The sequence below is a fragment of the Marmota flaviventris genome, chromosome X, assembly GCF_047511675.1.
Source record: "Marmota flaviventris isolate mMarFla1 chromosome X, mMarFla1.hap1, whole genome shotgun sequence".
Taxonomy (NCBI): Eukaryota; Metazoa; Chordata; class Mammalia; order Rodentia; family Sciuridae; genus Marmota; species Marmota flaviventris.
In genome coordinates, this window is record NC_092518.1 from 37,345,973 (window position 1) to 37,368,912 (window position 22,940).

Consider the following 22,940-nt stretch of genomic DNA (forward strand, 5'->3'; position numbering starts at 1 on the left):
TACATGAAGAAATAGGAAACAGGGAACTGAAAAATTATTCACAGTCTCATTTCCTTCTAGTGTAGGTTGGTTGGCATCATCTTCATGGAAAAAGAGCAAACATTATTCAAATGAAAAAGTTACTTGTTCACATATATAATTATGTGTTTGCATAGTTTTTCTCCCCTACCTCTGTTTTGCTGTGGTGGGGGATCCAGTCTAGGACCTTGCACTTGCAAAGAAACACTGTTCCACTGAGCTATATCCCTAGCCCCAGTGCTTCTCTTTCTGAACATATTCAGAAAGTTCTTTATGTGGCATTCACATATGTTTATTAATAAATCATCTGGCAATATTAATTATGGTGTTTTAGAAAATGTTAATTTCCATTTTTGGCTCATGTTCAGTCTCATATTTAGGAGATTATGTTTTATTTACCATTTTGTTGAAGAAGCAACGTGATCACTAGTGAGTGTGAAGATGCAGCATGTTGCAAAATTTCTTTACTGGTTTCCAGTCCTTAATACTTTATACTTAATACTTAATACTTAATACTTTTCCTTTAAAGTGAGCAATGTATTATATATAAGGAGAGTGTTCAGAATATATATGTACCATGTAAAGACTATTACAATTGATACCCACTTAACTGCTATATTTAAGAAATGGAATGGTAGTTGGTACCCCTAGCTTGTGTTCTCTCTAGTTATATCCTCCTCCTTTCCTCCATTCATAAAACCCGTGTCTGACTGTGCTGTTCCGTGTTCTCTTGGTTTTCTTTTTCTTTCCTTTTTTTTTTTTTCCTTTTTAAAGGGCACAGTAGTAATATCCTTCAGTGAGATACTGTTTAATTTTGAAAAACTGAGCAGTAAGCCCAAATGCAATTATATTAGGAAAGGGACTTATTGTTATAATTAGAGGAGGGTCTCAGCAAAGTAAAACTATAAACAATACACTCCGTGTCATAGTTTGACTTCTGTTTTCTCAGCAGTTTACAAGAGCCCCTTTGGGGGAACACAGTGGGCTAGGGTATATATGGACCCTGGCAAAGGTGATACCCAGAGTTAGGACATTTGATAAGACTAATGGGGACTGAATACTAGAAAATCTGTCAGGAATATAATCAGAGAAAGTGAGCAATTCAGAAGTAGTACACAGCAGAGCACTTAACACTTGTGTGGGATAAGATGAGAGCCATCAGATCACCCATTTTTGGTGGAGGGGAAAAAAATAGGAACTTAATCAGAACATGGTCAAGAAAAGCCAAGTCCAGAGAAAAATCTGGTCCAGGCTTATCCAGATATTCAGTTCTCAGGTTAAGAAGAGGTTAGAAGGGGGCTGGTTGTGGTGGTACATACCTATAATCCCAAATCCCAGCCCGGTCTTTTTTAGTTGTATATGGACACAATATTTATTTTTTAGTGTTTATGTGATTGTGAGGATTGAACCCAGTGCCTCATACATGCTAGGCGCTCTATCACTGAACCACAACTGCAGTCCCCCAGCCCTGTCATTGATAATGTTAGAGTTTCTCTAGTAGAGTTTCTCCAATTTTTGTTTCTATCCTTTTTGTTTACTTTTAGGGGGAGATTTCTTTATTCTCTTTTCTTCTGCTTATTGAGTTATTCACTTATCCTTTCATACTTTGTTCTCTGAATTCTGTTTTATTTTTCTAGAGCATCCTGTTTGATCTCCTCTCCTCCTTGAAGGCAATGTTTTCCCCTAATCTAAGATGAAGACTAGTAGTTTTTTAAAGTAATTTTTTCCTTGCATGGTCTTTTTTATCTTTTTGTTACATTTTTCTAATTATGTTAGTCTCTTATTGGTTAGAGACTTCCTTTAGATGTCTGGCAGTTCTTAGCCTTTCATATTTTAAGATTGTAAAACCTGAGAACTGAAAACATTGGAGCATATGGGTGGGAATTTTAAAATATCTACCTAGATTTTTGTTGGAGAATCTGTATCTTTTTGGTCAGATTGCCTAAAATATGTCAAGGATTGAGTAAGGTAGTTGAGGGAACTGACTACTTCTCAGTTTTTACCCTAGTCCTTCTCAGTTTTAATCTGTGAATTTTAAACCAAAAGTTAAAAAAAAAATCCTCTACAGCTGATCATCAGAAAATATTATTTCAAGTTTGAAGACAGCCTGCGCAATATAGAGTCCCTGTCTCAAAATAATTTTTTTTTAAACAAGTTGTTTACTGAACTAATTCCCTACTGATTGGAAATGCCACCTATATTCTTTGCTAATTCTTATATATACCCCAAGGTTTTGTTTTGAGGTTTTGGTTATTTTCTATTCCTATTGTAATTATTTTATAATAGTTTCAGTATCTGATGGAACATATTCTTTTCATTACTTAAAATGTTTGTCTTAACTGTCTTTCCTTCCCTATTTAATTTTATGAAAGTATTTCAGGTAATATAGGCAGTTTGCTTTTATTGTATGCATGTCTGAAGTTAATAAATTGATTCATCTGTGAAACTCCCTGGTGTATTAGAATGTATGTAGAACGCTGCCACTTCTGGCTTAATTCTATAGCCCTTTTACTGCCTTGGTCTTGAGAGTACTGCTTAGTGTATTAGCTGTACTTGGAAGATCAAATGTGGATCTTTTAAATGTATAAATTTTCAGCCTCTAATAGATAATGACTTATTTGGGATGGGATGAGATGTGCTCATCAGTTTCTTTTTTAAAAAAAAGGTATATTCAAAGGCCAGGTACAGTGGCGCACACCTGTAATCCCAACGGAGGTTGAGACAGGAGGATCAAAGCCAGCCTCAGCAACCTCCAGTTTGCTAAGCAAGTCAGTGAGACCCTGTCTCTGAATAAATTACACAAATGGGCTGGGGATGTGTCTCAGTGGTTGAATTCCTCTGAGTTCAATCCCTGATAACGCCCCCTGCCCTCTCCTGGGGATTTCTACCAATTATAATGTACATACGTAACTTTTAGTTTTCATTTTTCCCTCACTTTATTGAAGTTTTTTAGGTTGACAGGAGCTACTTTTTTCTGAGCCTTTTTATACCTTGAGATAGATTTAGGGGTATAGGTTGTCCTATTTTGAAATAGAATTGGAGTAAGGCAGTGGGGTGTTGGTTTTTTGATGGAATGAAAGGAAATGTCAGAAAAGAAAAAATTCCTTTTGGGGTTAATCCTAATCATTCTCGGCAGTTGGGTCCCTTGTGAGAATAAATAATCTATTACATTTTGGAATAACCTTGGGGAATCAGAATCCTCTATTAGTTTTGTTTCCTGAGGAAGGTCAAGTTGATCCAAGGAGTTTACCTAAATTATGTTCGGTTGTAGGTCTAAGATTTGACCATGGTTTATGTCCTTGAACTTTTGACTAGGGAGGAGCCAAATTTTTCACTTGTTGGGTATTTGAAATATCATTATCTACATGGAGGTGGGTGTGATGGGAGGCTTTTTAGAATGTTTCTTAAAACATATATTATTGATTTTGAAATGAAACATAATCATGACTCATAATTATTTCCCCTTTTCCAGCATTATCTGCATACCAGAGGTACTACAGTTTACAATCTGACTACTGGAAGGTTAGTACATATTTGCATGCTTGTTGGTTTTGTTAGCAGATTATTGCCAATTATACTAAAAATGAATTGAACTCTTGCCTTTTTTTTAATTGCATGAAAATATTACTTCTAGAGGAAAGGGCTTGGAAAAAGAAAAATGAGTATTTTGTTTGTCCTATCTTATTTGAACCACCTTGTATTTTATTAAAATGTTAGATTTGGTCTAACATATTTTACTAGCCAAAGATGAGCCTAAGTGAGAAAGTTTGAATCAAGTATGATCAACCAACCAACCAACTAGCAGTAACAAAATGATTCTTTGTTTTCTTGTCTTAAATTGGTACCTAGGAGTAAAAAAGGTTGAAAATGGGTTTATCAGTCTAAAACAGGAAGGTGTAATGAGAAATTTATGGAATCTTTCTTGGTATAGTCTGTCTATATTTGGAGCTCTGAGGAGGGCAGAATCTATTTTAAAAGATATACCTAAATGAAAAACTGAATAATGAATGAATCATTCACTTTCATATCTTAGTTTAAATAATCTTTCATATCATGTTTACTATTAAATATAAGCTTATTAATCAGTAGGGTTTTTTATCTGAATTTACATTTTGTTTTTTTTAATGGATTTTATTTTTCTATTGTGTAGTTTTTAAACTTTTTAGATATAGGTACTTATTCTAGACAAGACTGGCTTTGTCTGGGAAAGTCCTTCAGTAATCATTTTGTTCAGAGAGACTGTGTAGAAGTTTTAGAAATATATTCGGTCATTTTTTCGTGTGTGTTCATGTATGGTGCTGGGGATCGAACCTAGGACCTCACACATGTTATGCAAGCTCTTTACTATGGAGCTGTGTCCATAGTAAATTTTTTTAAACTATTTTGAAAATAATCTTCTGTAGTCTGTGGCTTGTGTATCTCTGTCTGTCTGTCTTTCTCTTTTTTTTAAAGCTTTATGAGTTGTAATTTACATACTATAAAATGCAACTATGTAAATCAGTAGTTCTTTTTGGGGGGGGTTGCCAGGGATTGAATTCAGGGGTGCTCTACCACTGAGCCACATTCCCAGCCCTATTTTGTATTTTATTTAGAGTCAGAGTCTCACTGAGTTGCTTTGTGCCTTACTTTTGCTGACGCTGGCTTTGAACTTGTGATCCTCTTGCCTCAGCCTCCTGAGTTGCTGGGATTAGCAAATCCTCAGAGTTATACAGACATCACCATAGTCTTATTTCACATGTTCATCTCTCCAGAATGAAACCTCATGCCCACCCTTAGCCCCTGACAACCACTCATCTATTTTCTGTTTTCCATTTTTTGATATTTGTCTTTCCTGGACATTTCATGTAAATGGAATAATAATATAATATGTGGTCTTTTGTTACTGGCTCCTTAGCGCATGTTTTTTTTGTTTCATCAATGTTATAGCATGAATATTTTATTCTTATTTCTTACTAATATTCCATTTTATGGGTATACCATATTTTATCTATCCATTTTATTAGTTAATGGGTATTTGGGTTTTTTTGTTTGTTTGGTTATAGTTATCAGGATCGAACCCAGGGCCACTTTACCACTGAGCCACATCCCCAGCCTTTTAATATTTTTTTATTTAGAGCAGGGTCTCATTGAGTTGCTTAGGGCCTCATAAAGTTGCCGAGGCTCGCTTTGAACTTGTGATCCTCCTGCCTCAGCCTTCTGAGCCACTTGGTTTGGGCTGGTTTTTACATTTTGATTATTGTGAATAATGCTGCTGTGAACATTTGTGTACAAGTTTTTGAATAGAAATAATTTTTTTGTTCTCTTGGATAGATAGGAGTAGAATTATTGGGTTGTTGGGTAAATCTATGTTTAACATTTTGAGAAACTGCCAGAACTTTTCCCAGTGTGACTGAACAATTTTCTATCCCTGGCAGCAACATATGAGGGTTCCTCTTTTTTCATATCTTGTTCAACACTTGTAGTATCTTATGATTTTATTTGCATTTTTCTACTGACTAATGATGTCGGTCATGTTTTCTTAAACATATTAGCTATTTGACAAAATGTCCATTCAAATCCTTTGCCCATTTTTTAAATTGGAGTTTAAATTTTTTTTTGAGTTATATGACTTCTTTATATGTTCTGGATATAATCCATTTTTTAGATATATAATTTGCAAATTTTTTGTAAAGTGTGTGGCTTATCTTTATTTCTTGTAAGGAAATAGATTAGTATGTTTTAAAGTACAAAAGTTTTTAATTTTGATGAAATTCAACTTATCATTCTTTGCTTGCACTTTTCGTGTTGAATTAGGCAAATCTAATTCAGAATCACTAAGATTTATTCCATGGTTGTTTAGTTTTTTTGTTTCAGTGTTCTGCTTTTGCAGAGAGACTGTTGTAATAAGTAGTCTTATAACAGTATCTTTCCATATTTTTGTAAATGATTCTTTATAGATTGCTTTAAATGTGGGATTGTTGAGTCTGAGGGTATTTGCTTTCTGGGAACTGAACCATTTTGCATTCCTTTTAGTAAATGTACGTAAGTGTTTGTTTTTCTTGGTCTTAACCAAGAAAGTTTATGTCAGCAGACTTTTTGCCAATCTTATAGGTGAGAAATGGTGTCTTAGTGCAATTTTATTTAGCATTTTAATTGTTAGTAAAGTTGGGTATGTTTTAAAGTTTAAAGTTTGTTAACATCTTCTTTGAAATACATGTTCATGTCTCTTGCCCATTTTTCTACTGGGCCATTATTTTATTTCTTGATTTTATGTAGCCATATTTATGTATTACGTAGGTATATTTATTCTTCATCTGTGATATAAATTGCAGGTACTATTATCTAGTTAGTGATTTGTTGTTTTGCTTTGTTTTTATGTGTGTGGTTTTGCCCATGTAGAAGTCTTCTATCCTACACCTACATTTTGAATTAGAGGACAGGTTTGTCCTCATTTCTAGGTCTTGGGGAGAATTTCACCCCCATTTTCTTTCTTTATTTCCCCCATATTTTTTTAGTTCCCAAATTTAGTTTTAGTTTGTTGTTTTGTTACATTTACATTTCTTATTCATTTGGAGTTTATCCTTGTATGAAGAAAACATCTAAGTTATATTTTTCCTCATGGCTAATTATCTCAGCATAATATATATGGTTTTTTTTTTTTTTTTTGTGGTGCTGGGGACTGAACCCTCTAAGCCTTGTACATGCTAGGCAGGCACATTATCAACTGAGCTGTATCTCCAGCCCCAGCCCTTAACATACATACATACATATATATATATATATATTTTTAAATTCATCTTTTCCTCCACTGATTTGTTACCTTAATTGTATATTATACATTCATATGCAGTTTTGTCTATTTGTGGACTTTCTATTGTTTCATTAGTCTTATCTATTCATGAACTAATACCACATTATTTTTCTTAAAGAGGATTCCCCCATTGTTCTCATTTTTAGGGTTTTTCTGACCATTCTGGGTTGCTTGTTTTTCCAAATAAACTTTCTTACTAACTTGTCTATCTCCACAAAGATGATGGATTCTTTTCTCCACCTTTTTTGAGGGATAATTAACATTATTTTAAAATTTGCCGATTTTCAACAATTTGTATAGTTGTTTTGGCCATTATTATAATTAGGCTACAGAATATTTCTGTGATTCAAAAAGTGATTCCTTCTGTCCATGTGCTGGTGGTTCTCACTTTTGTTTCTTGGTCCCAGGGAACCCACTTATCTGCTTTCTAACCCTTTAAGTTTACCTTTTTTAGAATGTCATGCAACTGATTTAAACAGCATGTATTCTGTTATTGTTGATACCTTTCATTTGGCATGCTGATTTAGAAATTCATCTATGTTGCTGGTGTATCAATATTGTGTTTCTTTTAATTGTTAACTAATATTTCAAAGAATGGATAGGCAGACTTATATTTTTTCATTTATCAGTTGATAGACATTTGGGTTGTTACCAGCTTTTGGTTATTATGAATAAAGTACTGTGAGCATTATTTGGCATCGTGTAGACATAGTATTTCATTTCTCTTGATATATGTACCCTAGGCTTTGATAATTCTGAGTAACCTTGCAATGGAAGGTTTAACTGCCAAATTGTTTCCTAAGGGTTTGTACCATTTTATATTCCAACCAGCAGTGAATGAGATTTCTAAATGTTCTGTATCTTCACTGGCAGTTGGTATTGTCACTCTTTTTAATGTAAGCTGTTTTAAAGTGTATTATTTTCTCATTTTGCTTTTATTTGCATTTCATATGCATCTTTCATGAGCTACTGGCCTTTTGCATACCTTCTTTTATTAATTGTCTGTTTACATAGTTTGCCCATTTTATCAACATGTAGTTTTCTTGATTTTCATATAATAATTTTTTTTTCTCTCACAGCTTGTACTTTTTGGGGACTGTTAAGAAATCTTTGCCTATCTCAAGATCTTAAAAATTTCCTGTTCCCTAGAAGTTCTAGAGCTATATTTCTTATGTTTTTGTCTATAATTATTATTTTTTAATCCTATTTTGATTGACACATTAACTGTAGATATTAATGGGGTTCAGTGTGGTATTGGAACCCAGCATACACTGATGAAATTAAGGTAATTCTCATTTTCCTCTCCTTATCATTTGTGTTTAGAGGCCTTAAGTTCCTTTCTTCTAGATCTTCATGAAATATGTAACAGGTTACTCTGAATTACAGTCATTCCTCTGTGCTGCAGAATACCAGAACTTACTTCTTTTATCTTAACTGCATTTTGATGCCTGTTGTCCAACCTTCCTTTATTCTCCCCTAACCCCCTTGCCAATCTCCAGTAATCACTATTCTATATTCAGGTTGATTTAGTTTCCACAAATGAGAGAGAACTTACAGTATTTATGTGTCTGGCTTATTTCATTTAATATAATGTCCTCCAGTTTCATCCATTTTGCTACAAATGGTAAGATTTCATTCTTCTTTTGGATTAATAATATTCTATGATGTATACTTACCACATTTTAAAATCCATTCTTTGCTTGCTGGGCAACTGGGTTGATTCCATATCTTAGTTATTTTGAATAGTATGATTCTGTATGTTAGCTATTGTGAAGAGTGCCACAATAAACATGGTAGTGCAGGTGTCTGTATAGTATGTTGATTTCATTGCATTTGGACATATATATACACACACACACACACACACACACATATCATATACCCACTTCTGGGTATATAGAAGTATATAGAGCTGGATCATATGGTAGATCTAGTTTTAGTTTTTTGAGTAAACTCTATACTGTTTTCCATAAGGGAAAGTAGTACCTAAGATTCCTTTCTCTCCACATCCTTACCAGCATTTGTTCTTTTTCTGACTGGGATGGGATGATAATGTCTTTGAAGTTTTGATTTGCATTTCCCTGCCAGCTAATGATATTGAGCGTTTTTTCCCCTCATATATTTGTTGGCCATTTGTATTGGAAAATGTCTTTTCATATAACTTGCCTATTTTTTAATTGGATTACTTATTGTTTTGTTAAGTTTTCTGAGTTTCTTATATATTCTGGATATTAATCCTTTGTTGGATTAGTTGGCATATTTCTTCCATTCTGTAGATTGTCTTGTCACTCTGTTGATTTGTTTCTTTTGCTGTGCAGGAGCTTTTTAGTTTGATGTAATCCCATTTGTTTATTTTTGCTTTTGTTTCCTGTGCTTTGGGGTCACATCAAAAACACCATTGCCTATACCAGTGTTTCCCCGATGTTTTCTTCTATTACTTTCAAGTCCTGTTTAGCTCTTTGATTCATTTGGAGTTGATTTTTGTATACGATGAAAGATAGGGTTAAGTTTCATTCTTCTGGGTATGGACACCTAGTTTTCCTAGCACAATTTATTGAATTAGGCTGTTCTTTCTCCTGAGTGTGTTATAGCACCTCTTTCAAGAATTAGTTGGCAGTAGATGTGTGTATTTATTTGGGAATTTACTGTTCCCTTGGTCAGCACATCTGTTTTTATGCCTATACTATGCTGTTTTGGTTACTATAACCCTGTAGTATGTCTTGAAATCAGATATTGTGATGCTCCCAGCTTTATTATTTTTGTTCAAGATTTGCTTTGGTGATTTCTGGTCTTATTTTCATGTGAATTTTAGGATTGTTTTTTCTAGGTCTGTGAAGATGTCGTTGGTGTTTTGATGAAGATTGTGCATCGAGTCTGTAAATCACTTTTGGGCAGTATGGACTTTCTTTATTTGCTTGCTTGCAGTACTGGGGATTGAACCTTGGGCCTTGTGCATATATGCAAGTGTTTACCACTGAGCGACATCATCAGCTCTGTATGGACATTTTAATAATAATAATAATAATAATAATAATAATAATAATAATTCTTCCAATCCATCTTAAACATGGCCGATCTCAGATTTTTATATTTTCCGTTTCTTTCATCAGTGTTTTTTAAATTTTCTTTCTTTCTTTTTTTTTAGTTGGATGCAATACCTTTATTTTATTTTTTTATTTTTATGTGGTGCTGAGGATCGAACCCAGTGCCTCACACAATGCTAGGCAAGCGCTCCACCACTGAGTCGCAACCCTAGTCCCTCATCAATGTTTTAGTTTTTGTTGAAGTGTTTTTTCATGTCCTTGATTAAATTTATTCCTGGATATTTTATTTTTTTGTAGCTATTATGAAAGGGATTGCTTCCCAGCAAGCTTATTACAGGTGTATAAAAATGCTACTGGTTTTTGTATGACAGTTTCATATTGTATAACTTTATTGAGTTCATTTATCAGTTTTGACAAATCTTTTTTTAAAAAAATTTTTGTAGATTTTGGTGGACCTTTATTTTATTCATTTATTTATATGCGGCGCTGAGAATTGAACCCAGTCTATGTATCTATTTTTAAGTCAGCATAACATTGTTTTGGTTACTGTATTCTTGAAATAAAGCAGTGTAAGTTTTGCTGTATCCTTTTTCAAAATTGTTTGTCAAGCCCCCCCGCCCCCCTTCTGCCTCTTTTTGCTTTCATTTCTTTCTGATGAAAAAACTCACTCTTAACTGAATGTCTGGTTCTCCTGTTCATGCCCCTTTGAAGATTTGCTTTTTTATTGTTTGTTTTCAATAGTTTGATTATGGTATACTTCTAGATAGTCTTCATGTTTATTTTGTATGTCTTCAATGTACATCAAATTTGGGAAATTTTTGCTATTATTATTTGTTGAGAACCACAGCTGAAGGGGCCCCATGTGGTACAGGAAATTGAACCCAGTGCCTTCCACATGCTGGGCAAGAGCCCTACCACTGAGCTACTTTCCCAGCATTTTTACTTTTTTTCTTCTACTTCTTTTTTGTTTCTGTTTTTGAATTATTTTATTTAGAGCCAGGGTCTCTCTCTGTTGCCCAGGTTGATCTTGAACTTGCTATCCTCCTGTCTCAGCCTCCCATGTAGCTGGGATTGCACATGTGTGCCACCATGACTGGCTTATTGTTATTTTTTCAAATGATTTGTTGTTGTTGTTGTTTATTCTCTTTCCTTCTGGAGCTTTAATTACCTGTAAGTTAGATAATTTGTTTTTGTGTAACAGGTCCCCTAAGATATTTATTTTTCTTTTTTCTCTGTAGTCTTTGCATTGGATAATTTGAGTTTTCTATTTTGAAATTTCTTTTCTTTTTCCTGTGCCATCCATTATTTTAATTGAATCCATTAAATTTTATTTCATATGTTTTGTAGTTTTAGAATTTCCATTGGTTTTTTAAAATTGTTTTTCTCTGTTGAGATTGCAGGTCTTTTCATTAGTCATAGATGTTTTGTTTTACTTTGTTGCAGTAGCTATAAAATTCCATTTCTAGCTTGTTACCATTTTGAGTTTGATTTCAGTAGATATTCTTTTGTTCTTGAGAATGTCTCTTTATTTTCCTGGTTCTTCCTATGTTGTATAATTTTGTGTCAGGTATTGACATTATGAAAATTGTACTAAGTCTTGAGTGATTGGTTGTTCTCTTCTAGTGATTTTTGTTTTTTTCTATCAAGCAGTTATTTTTTTTAGACTTGAAATACAAACTTAGTTTTTTTCTGGTGCCAGCTTAAGTATCAACTTAAGTATTTTTTGTGTAGCTTAGATGTTTTGAATCCTTTTTTGTTTGTTATTTTTTGGGACAGTCCTTGACATGTAGCCCAGGTTGTCTTCAAACTTGCTATCCTCTTGTCTCAGGCACTAACACCCCCCACCCCTCACCTTCTGCAGCTGGGATTACAGGCATGCATCACTGCTCCTGATTGTTTTGACTCTAACTTGCATACAGGAGACAACCTGACATATGGATGGAGAGAGTTTTGTTTTCCCTCTTGATGTTTTTCCTTTATGTGATTTCTTTTTTTTTTTTTTCTAGCAGATTATAATTTTTCCTGGTTCCAGTCTTCTGGAACAGGAAAACTGCTTTTTCTCACCACCATGTATGCTATGTCTGACCTCAAGTTATATTACTTTAATACTTTCCTCCTACCAGCTTAGCTTTCTGTGTTAGTTCCCCTTTGCTGTTTTAACAAATTACCACAAATTTGGTGACTAAAATAACAAATATTTATTTTCTTAACGTTTTGGAGGCCAGGGTCCAAAATGAGTCAAGGTGTTAGTAGGGCTGATTCCTTCTGGAGACTGTTGAGGAGAATCTGACTCCTTCTCTTCCCCAGCTTCTAAAGGCCAACTTGCATTCCTTTGACATGTGGCCCCATATCCTGTTGACTTTTGTCTCATTTTATCTTCTCCTTGCTTTCTTTGGCCTTTGAATTTCTTGCCTCACTTTTGTAAGGGCCCATGTGATCACATTGGGCCTGTCTAGATAATTCAGAATGATCTCCCATGGAAAGATTGTTAACTTAATCACAGCTATAGGTTTTTTTTTTTTTTAAATCTTGTCAGGTATATATTGTTGGTTCTGGTGATTAGGATGTGGGCATCTTTTCTGGCAATTATTTAGCCAATCTTATCATTCTACTAGAATCTGTCTCCTTTTGTTTACTCTTGAGTTCCTTTAGCTAGCTGCTTAATATATGAAGCCTAGCGTGTATAGATTTTATAGGACTATAGTTGTAGTTGCTACCTGCAGGAGGATCTTCTGTAGAATTATCTTATATAACCTTCATTGGAAGCAATAGTGTGATAACATAATGTTCACTTTTCTCCTTTTGAACTTTATAAAAATGTAATCTGTTGAGTATATGCTAAGGAGTGGAATTGTTGGGTCATATGACAATGTATATTTAATTTTACTATTTTTTGGCAAACAGCATACCAAAAAGTGTACTTTGGGAGGCTAAGTTTCTCAGCCTCCCATTCTCTTAAGTATTCCTGTGTTTCTCATTCTTATTAGCCTTTTAGTTGCTGCTTTTGAATGAGCATGTGACTTGTTCAGGAAAATGGTCCTCTTACAGTTTTTAATGCCCAACTGGGTACCTTTTTCTTTCTTGAGATTGTGGAACCAGTTACAAGACTGAGTGTTATTGAGCAGTGATGGAAGGTTTATTCTTGGCTCAGAATAGGAGGCACAGGGAGAACAGTTCATAGATCTGATACCTGAAAATAAATTTAAAAATATGTTTTGTTAGTTTTTCTATTATACTTATTAGGGTAGAACAGGATGTTGGGGTTTGCATCTGAACAAATTAGTCTACTTTTGCCAGAAATATAACTTTAATCTTACTTATAATAAGGAAAACATATTGTAAAATTTATTGTTAAAAAACTTACTATAGCCAGGCGTGGTAGTGCACACCTGTAATCCCAATTGCTCTGGAGGCTGAGGCAGGAGAATTGTGAGTTCAAAGTCAGCTTCAGCAACTTAGCGAGTTCCTGAACAACTTAGTGAGATCTTCTCCCTAAATAAAATATGAAAAAGGCCTGGAGATGTGGTTCTGTGGTTAAGTGCCCTTGATTCAATCCCCAGTACAAAAAAACCCAACCAAATGGCAACCAAAAAAAAAAGTACTATAAGATATTGTAATAACGAGGGAGAAAATAAATTCCTTGCTGAATGTCCAGTATATGGAATCTTAATTAGCCACCAGACTAATTTATCATATGGTCTTATTGTATGAAGTTCTTAATAATTTGAGATCCACCCAGTTATGAAAATTGACTTTCAAAATACCAAGAATATAAATCTTAATGTTTACCATGGTGAGGGAGAACACCACTTTTGCAAGGTTTTCCCAGCATCTAGTAGTGTGGAAAGTAAGATCAGAATTGATTGATAATTGAGTTTGGTTTAAGGCAGGTCCTTCAATGTTGGGATTTTATTGGGTAAAAATCTCCTTATAATAGTCTTGAGAGACTTTACAAGGTGGCAGAATAGAGGAGGTCACTTTCTTTGCTGCTCTATGGACTAAAACCAAGTCATTCCTGGCAAACCCGAGTTTGGCACTGAAATACAAGCCTAGCAAACACTGCATGCTATAGTATGTTCTTAAGTGATCAGGAAAAAAATCAACTGTGGTGAGTGGTTTACATAGAGGACAACTGGTTGTGGAAACCCACCTGGCCCTCCTTCTCCCCCTACCTCTCCAGTCTGGTGGCTTCCAGGACCTGCTGGGAGAGTTGTGCCATCTCTGGAAATTCGTAAGGGTGGGGGCAAGATTGAGTTTGGAGACTGAAAGCAGACCAGGAAGTGTGGGGGCTACAGGTGACATATGGGACTAAGAATTGGCTCCTTCACCTCATGAGTGGAACCCAGGGGAAAATCCCTGGATTATAGTCTTCCAGTGTGGACCAGCAATTACTGGGCCTTGGAGGTACACTGATCTAGGAAGTCTTCAGAACAATTGGCATTCAGTGAAGAACCTGGAGCCCATGTAGGAATTCTGCCTCCAGGGATTACCCTCTCACTACCGATGTCCAGAGGGTGTAGCATCACACTCTAGAAGACCCCACTTAACACTGCTGAGAAGAGAAGCCGAGAATCTTTTGACTTCCAATGGAAAGAATTCTTTAACTTTACATCAAGATTTTTTTCCCTCTTTTCTCTGTGACCTTAGTTGAACATGGGTATTTATACATACTCTTGTATTCCCCCGCCGCCCCCCTTGGTTCTAGCATTTTTGAAGCCACTTACTTTTTGTGGGTCAGTTTTTTGAGGACTAGGATGTTGGATTAGTATATTTTAGTTTTGTTTTGCATTCTTCTCTTTTTATTTTTAATTTTCAAAATTTTTTACTTTTCATAAATATTTTTTTCTTACCTGTTTTCCCTTCTCTCTTTTTTTTAATTTTTTTTTTTTAAGAGAGAGAGAGAATTTTTTTTAATATTTATGTTTTAGGTTTCGGCGGACTCAACATCTTTGTTTGTATGTGGTGCTGAGGATCGAACCTGGGCCGCACGCATGCCAGGCGAGCGCGCTACCGCTTGACCCACATCCCCAGCCCTTTCTCTTTTCTTTTTTTTTTTTTTTTTTGGTACTGGGAATTGAACTCAGGGGCACTCAACCACTGAGTCACATCCCCAGCCCTATTTTGTATTGTATTTAGAGACAGGGTCTCACTGAGTTGCTTAGTGGCTCACTGAGTTGCTTAGTGCCTTACTAAGTTTGTCAGCCTCCCAAGCTGCTGGGATTACAGGCATGTGCCACAGTGTCGGGCTCTTTCTATCTATTCTTCAGCTAACAGTCAATCTCGGTTATTGGCTTTTTCACTCCTTCTTTAATTTTTCCTTCTCTCTTCTCTTATTCTCCCTCAAAATCATCATATCCTATATCACTTCTCTTGCTGCCCACCATTTGAAATTGTAAAACCCTTTTGCAAACTTGTTACGAGTTATTGCCCCTACATTATTGTGATGATTAATATTGTAGATGTCATAGTAGTAACTATTTGGTTTAACACTGTATATTGTTTGCATTGGTTGTTATTATTTGTCTCCCCCTAAATGGTGAGGTACTGGAAATCTTCAGGGACACTACAAGTCCACAGGGTAGAAAATCAGCTACCTCAGATCTATACTACTAGATGGGTAGACACACAAATTAACACACAAAAAAACAAGGGAACAAATCACTCCAACCAAACCAGTAACAGAAGTGGAAGAAATGTCAGAGTAGGGACTTAGAATGTACATAGTCAAACTGATCTGCAAAGTAAAAGGAGTGAAATAAGAACGAAAATACAGGACATGAAAGATTACTTCAATATAAATTCAATGGAAAGCATCACCAACAGACTAAATCACTTGGAAGACACTTGGAGTTTCATGCAGTGAATGGAGAAAAGTTATTAAGAGGCCATAAACAGAACCTCCAAGAAATATGGGATAACCTGAAAAGACCAAATTTAAAATTTATTTGGAGAGATGAAGGCTTCGAGATACAAACCAAAGGATTGCACAATCTTTTCAATGAAATAATATCAGAAATTTCCCAAACCTAAAGAATGAAGTTGAAAATCAAATACAGGAGGATTACAGGACCCCCGAATACAAATTACAACAGACTCACACTAAGGCATGTTGTTAGGAAAAAAAATGCCTAACATACAAAATAAGGATAGAATTGTAAAGGCTGCCAGAGAAAAATGATGGGTAACATTTAGAGGGAAACCAATCCAGATATCAGCTGATTTCTTAACTCACACCCTCAGAGCTAGGTGGTCTTGGGATGATGTATACCAGAATCTATATACCAAATTCTCTCAGAATCTTTCAGAGGAAAGAAAATGGATGTCAGCTGAGAATACTATACCCAGCAATAGTATTGAGTCTCAGAATTGACTATGAAATAAAAACCTTCCATGATAAACTAAAGTTAAAAGAATTCACAACTACAAAGCTTGTACTAGAAAACATTCTGTATAAAATATTTCATGAAGAAGAAATGAAAAATAAAGGTGACAGTCATCAAAGGGAGGAACTGCACAAGAAGATTAATCAAAGGAGAAACTAATTCAAAGTAAAAACCAGAAATAAATAAAAAAGGAAGGGCATAAAAATCATTTCTCAAAAGTAACATTGAATGCAAATGTCCTAAACCCATCCATCAAAAGTCATAGACTGGCAGATTGGATTAAAATATAAGACCCAACAGTATGTTGTCTTTAAGAGATTAACCTCATTGGCAAAGATATCCATAGAGTGAAGGTAAAAGAATAGTTAAAAAACATAGCAATCACATGAAGCTTGTGAACAAGCAGGGTATCTATCCTCATATCAGATAAAGTGGACTTCAAACCAAAGTTAGAAGGGATAAAGAAGGACATTTCATTCTACTTAAGGGAACAGTACATCAATAAGACATAACAATCATAAGTATTTATGCCCCAAACAATGTAGCATCTATGTATATGAAACAAACCCTTTTTAGTTTCAAGAGTCAAGTAGATCACAACACAATAATACTGGGTTACTTTAACATGCCTCTGTCACCACTGCATAGATCCTCCAAACAAAAACTAAATAAAGAAATTATAAACTAAAAAATACAATCAATAATTTAGACTTTATGAAATATGTAGAGTATTTCATCCATCAGTGACTGAATATACTTTCTTTTCAGCAGCACACAGTTTCTTTTCTAATATAGACCACATTGTATAAGCTATGACATATGTTGGTATGCAGTTGTAATATTACCTTAATATATTTTTAGCATCTGTAGGATTATTTTGATAGCTCCTTTTCCATTGATATTATTATATTATTATTATTTTTTCTTGATTAGACTTGATTTTTATTAATTTTTAGCAATATTATTTCTTATATTTCTGCTTCTACTCTTATTTTTTCCTTCTAACTACCTAATTTGAAAATAATTTAATTCTTAATCTAGCTTCTTTCTGATACAAGTACTTTAAGTTATAAATGTTCATCTCAGTACTGTTTCATCCCTGAATTTCTGATATTTTAAGCTTTTATTATCAATTAATTAAAAGCAATTTTCATTTACTTGTGCTTTCTTCTTTGACATGTGAGAGGTTTATAAGTGTGCTGTTTAATTTTGAAGTAGTTGACATGCGGGAGTAGGCTTCTGTATCTCTTAAGGTGATTGGTTTATTTTATTTTTCTAAATATATATATGTATATTTTTAGTTGTAGTTGGACACAGTACCTTTATTTATGTATTTATTTATTTATTTGGTGCTGAGGATCGAACCCAGCGCCTCACACGTGCTAGGCGAGCACTCTACTGCTGAGCCACAACCCCAGCCCAAGGTGATTGATTTCTAATGTAATAAATCATGCAGGAAACACAGTCTGCATGATTTCAAATAATAAAAAAAAAAGTAATGGTAATGCTTTTTATATTGATTATTGGTTACATGTTTGTCAAAACATGTCAAAACTGATTAAATTGCATACTTCAAATTGTGCATTTTTTTTGTACTTCAATTTTACCTCAATAAAGTTATGGGAAAAATAAGCAGTCTGAAATTGATGGAAACTGCAGGGTAATTAATTTGAGGTAAGGGCCTGTGTTAATCAGCTTTTTATTCCCATCACCAAAATAGCTTAGAAGAACAATTTAGAGGAAGAAAAATTTATTTTGTCTGTGGGCCTAAGGTGAGGCACAACATTATCATGGTGGAAGAGCCTGGAGGAGGAAAGCTTCTTTAGCTCTTGGCCCCTGGGAAGTAGAGAGTGCACAAGGGTGTGCACTTGGGTTTAGGAGCCAGAGACAAAATCTAATCCCCAAAGTTGGCAGCTTCAGTGACCTACTTTCTTTAACCTGTGCCACCTGCCTACACTTACCACCCAGTAGTCCATTCAAAATATTAATCATAATTTATACTAGTTCAGTACAAATGACACTTGTCATTTGTGAAATGGTGAATTTTTCCTGGTTCTCTCATGACCATTATGTTTATTTATGATTGTAATAATTACCTTTCTCTAATCAAGGTAGTAATAAATAAAAACTTAATTTGTTCTACATATCCTGTAACAAGAGCAAAATAATTGAAAAACAAACAAACAAAAACCCTTCAAACCTGAACTCATTCATGAGCCAGGAAAGTTTAGAAATTTCTGATATGGTGTATGGTATTAATAGAAACAGATCAAAAAGTACATGCATAGTGTTAGTGCTGCTATGTATTTTGGTATACAAGTAGATGTTAAAATGCCAACACATGCTGGTGCTTATTGATAACTTTTTATCTTTTAATTTCTCAAATAACTTGGATACACTTTTTAAATAACTGTAAACTTTAAATACAACCTCCTCTTTTTTCATTATTTTTTTCCCACTTGTATTTAAGAAAAGGTTTTGAGTTATGATAACAATGTCTGTATGAATAGAACTATGGAAACACACTGAGTATGGAGAACAGTTATAGAGCACAGTCCTTTTTGTTTGAAAAATTTGTCTTGTTATAAGACATACAGCAATTTTTTTTCTATATTAAAATTTAATTTGGGACACTCCTCACTGCTCAAGAAGAGGATCAAGTGTTTTGGGAACTCAAAACTTGTAGAGAGGTTAATGTGTATATGGTTTTGGTATGCTAATTATAAACAGTTTTTGTCCTTAAAGCAGATAAAGTAGAAAGGTCTAAATAACATATTTTACTGCCTGATTCACTATACGCTTGGAAATTGTAATACTGTTTTCTTTTGGGTACCAGAGATTAAACTCAGGTTCACTCAGCCACACAACCCCTTCCCTAGTTTATATTTTATTTAGTGACAGGGTCTTACTGAGTTGCTTAGCACCTTGCTTTTGCTGAGGCTGGCTTTGAACTCTGGATCCTCCTGCCTCAGCTTTCTGAGATGCTGGGATTAAAGGTGTGTGCACAGGGCCTAGCATAATACTGTATTATTATTATTTTTTTTAATCAGCTCTGAAATCTGTCCTGGCCCTTTTTCTGTTGGGCCTAATTAATGAGGTTTTTCTCTTGTATGTTTTTATTTTTCGTTAATGCTGCAATAATGTGGGATTATGGGGTAATGTTGGTAGGGGGAGATGTTGAGGAGAGAATTATTATAATAGAAAAACTCAAGGTTCTTCTAATTTAAATTCATATTTTGAATTTAGAAGTATATTAATTTTCTTTAGGTTTATTCTATTTATTTATTTATTTAATATACAATCAGTTGTCCCTTGGTATGAGGAGGATTGGTTTCAGAACTCCTCCATACCAAAATCTGAGGATGGTCAAGTCTGTTATATAAAAGTGTCATATAGTATTTGCATATAACCAGTGCACATCCTCTAGTATGATGTAAATCATCTCTAAATTGCTAAAATATTTAATACAATGTAAATGTTATGAAAAAAGTTGTTACATTGTATTGTTTAGGGAATAACAGGTAGGTATGTATAAGTTTAATGCAGGTGCATTTTTTTTCCTACCAGATGTGTTTGCTCCTCCGTTGATTGGATTCATAGATAACCACAGATAAAGAGGGTCAACTGTATATACATAGATATATGTAGAAAAGTTTACCTAGTTTACTACAAAATGTATTATGTATATGTATATATAATATACAAGTCTTTATGAGTGTGTGTATATGTGTGTGTGTATATATACATACACACACAGACATATATATATATATATATATATATATATATATATATATATATATTTTTTTTTTTTTTTTTTTTTTTTTTTTTTTGGGGGGGGTCCAGACCTACATCTAGTCCCTTAGGTGTCCTTTTTTAGGCAGGGCTTCCTAGACACCACACCCTGCATCATTTTTTGTTTATGTTCTTGTTACTGGCTTTAAGAGACCAGTTCAGTTGTCTTATAGAATGTTCCTTTTGCTGTTTGTTTTATTGTTTTCTTAGGCTATTGTTCAGCTTATTTCTTTAACCCCTGTACTTTCACTTAAATTAACCATGAGCCATTTGCTTAACATTTTTTTAATGCCTTCCTGGCTTGTGTTCATCAGGGTTTACAAAAGTTTTTTTAGCCAGAAGAAGTTGTGCATGCCTGTAAATCTCAGAGGCTGAGGCAGGCAAATAGAAGTTGGAGGTCAGCTTGAGCAGTGTAGAGAGACCCTGTCTTAAAATTGAAAAAATAAATAATAAATAAACAACAACAACAAAAAAACCCAAATAAGTGGCTGGTGTTGTACCTCAGTGGTAGAGCACTTGCCTGGCATGTGCAAAGCCCTTGGTTAAATCTCCAGTACCACAACAAAGCAAAATACAACACAACAAAACAAAAATTGTTTTAAATGTTTTCTCTCTTATAATGACATTTTCTTTCCTGGGACAGTTTGAGGGTAGATTACAGAAGCAGAACATTTCAGTCCTCAGTGTTCTATATACCTTTCTATATAATAAGACTATTTTCTTAAATAACTGTAAATTCATGTTTTGAATTTAGAAGTATATTTATTATATGAGAAATGCTATGCCACTGCCGTTTTTGTTGGCCCAGAAGTTGATATTCTGTGGAAAAGTGTAACCGAAAGCATTGTCCCCAATGCCAATTAATGCCAATTTAATAATGAGGACATGGTTTTGAGAAAAAGCAAAAAGAAGGTGTATTGCTTTCCTAGCAAAGGAGAAACACCTAGGACTCTGTCCCAAATCCTGTGACTCCCCATCAGGAGGGGCAGTGGGTTTTAAAGAAACTTTTTAAGGGTTACAATCCAGGTGTGCTTGGGTAGGGGGTTCCAGGGTGCCAGCTGTGTGTTAGAATTCACTTGTTAATTTGGGAGATACTCACTTCCCAGATCCTCAGAAATGATAATGCTGTCTCCCTAATCTTGTTAGGGTGGGGGAAAGGGGAGAAGAGAGGGAAAAAAACATGTTCTTAAAAAAAAAAAAAATAAGCCTTAGAGCAAAGAGGGCTATATTGAGAAGGTGAAGGGACCATTGTTACAAAATCATGGATGAGAGTATGGATAACAGTATTGAAAAGTAATTCGGAATTGGACACTATGCTTAAGCTATCTTAAGTTCTTTACCTTAAATTTCATGTGTTAAAAAAAGTGAAGGAAATGTGATAAAAATAATTCAGCACAGTTTTAAGTACTAATTCTAAGTGTAAGCACACTTAATTTGAAGGTTTTTTTTTCATTCTCATGGTACATAAATTATGATTCATCTTAAATTTGAAGTCTTAGATTCATTGATAATGTATTTTCATAATTTGCATGAAAATAACTTTCACCCTTGTTTTAAGGTATTTTTCTTGCACAAACAATTCTTGGTTATTGCTTATTTCTACAGATTTCTAGCTTCACTGAATACTTTTGAAAAATTGGTTGTTATTTCAGTATTGTTTAGCTTAATTCTCTAACCTCCTGTTAACCACCTGTCATCTTTTGAAGCTCTTATTTCTTCTGACTTCTTTTGAAAGATCTTCTCGTTGTTATTTGTAACTTCCCTTTGTGTATACAATTTCATTTTATTTATTACGCATTGTGAATGTGTGCATTGCTTTCACTAGAAAAATGTTTGCTACTACATCTTCAAATGTTACTGATGCCCCATTTGATTCTTTCACCTCTCCAGCTGCTTTTACTTATTTATTTGGGTACTGGGTATTGAACCCAGGGATGCTTTGCCATTGAACCACCTCCCCCACGTACCCCTTCTTCTTTTTATTTTTTATTTGGAGACAAGGTCTTGCTAAGTGTTTTAGCACCTGGCTAATTTGCTGAGGCTGGTCTCTGTCTTGTAATCCTCTTGCCTCAGCCTCCTGTGTTGCTGGGATTTCAGGCGGGTACCACTGCACCCATTTCATAACTGGTTTTAGAACTATAATAGACTTCACTTCCTAGTGCTTAACTTCATTTTCATATTTCCTCTGTGTTGTTGTGCTGCATTGTGAATAATTTCTAGCACACTCCCTTTTAGTTCATTCATTCTGTAGCTACAATTAATGTAAAATTTCTTTCTCTATTCTATCATGGGGTAAAGTTTTTTGTTATTTGTTTTGTTTTGGAAAGAAATTTTTTAGTGTATCATTTTATTAAATGTATCCTACATTACTGTTGAAAAGGAAAGCTCTAGGTCTCAGGTATTGGCAATTGAATTTTGCTTGTCTGTTTTTCCCTTTTAGTTTTCAGCCTTTTCCCTTTTGTTGACAGCTCAGCCATTCATTTATAAAGATAGGTTTCACATATTTTATCTAGCATTTTAATAGTTTTGTATCAGAAGGGTTTTCCAACTTATTACTTTGACCAGTTGGTCATATATTTGGAAGTGGAATGCATTGAAGACTCTTAGCTATTATACCATAATTAAGAAAATGTAAATGAAAATGCTGGGACACTTGAAAAAATACTTTAATTTGTGCTTTAGATATAAATGAAAAGCTATAAATACAAAGGAAAGAAGTTTATGGATGGCATTTAACAATATGCAGAACAAGCCTGAAGTCTTCATATTGTTTGACCTAATAATTCTACTTCTAGAACGTAAACATGATGGCTTATGTGGGATGGCACATTAGATAGGTGTGGATTCCATCTATTATAGAGACTTTAAATGGTGACTTAAGAGAGATTTTTTTATATCTCTGTAGTTCAT

General features: G+C 34.4%; 1 protein-coding gene across 8 annotated transcripts in view; it reads left to right on the plus strand.

The window, feature by feature from the left end:
* The window catches only part of Kdm6a (lysine demethylase 6A), a 223,155-nt gene that overhangs the window by 91,661 nt on the left and 108,554 nt on the right, over positions 1-22,940 (plus strand). For all 8 annotated transcript variants that reach the window (XM_027927328.2, XM_071606603.1, XM_027927323.3 and 5 more), the window contains exon 4: positions 3,491-3,540. In XM_027927328.2, coding sequence (XP_027783129.1) covers positions 3,491-3,540 — 50 coding nt within the window. The remainder of the gene's footprint in view (positions 1-3,490; positions 3,541-22,940) is intronic.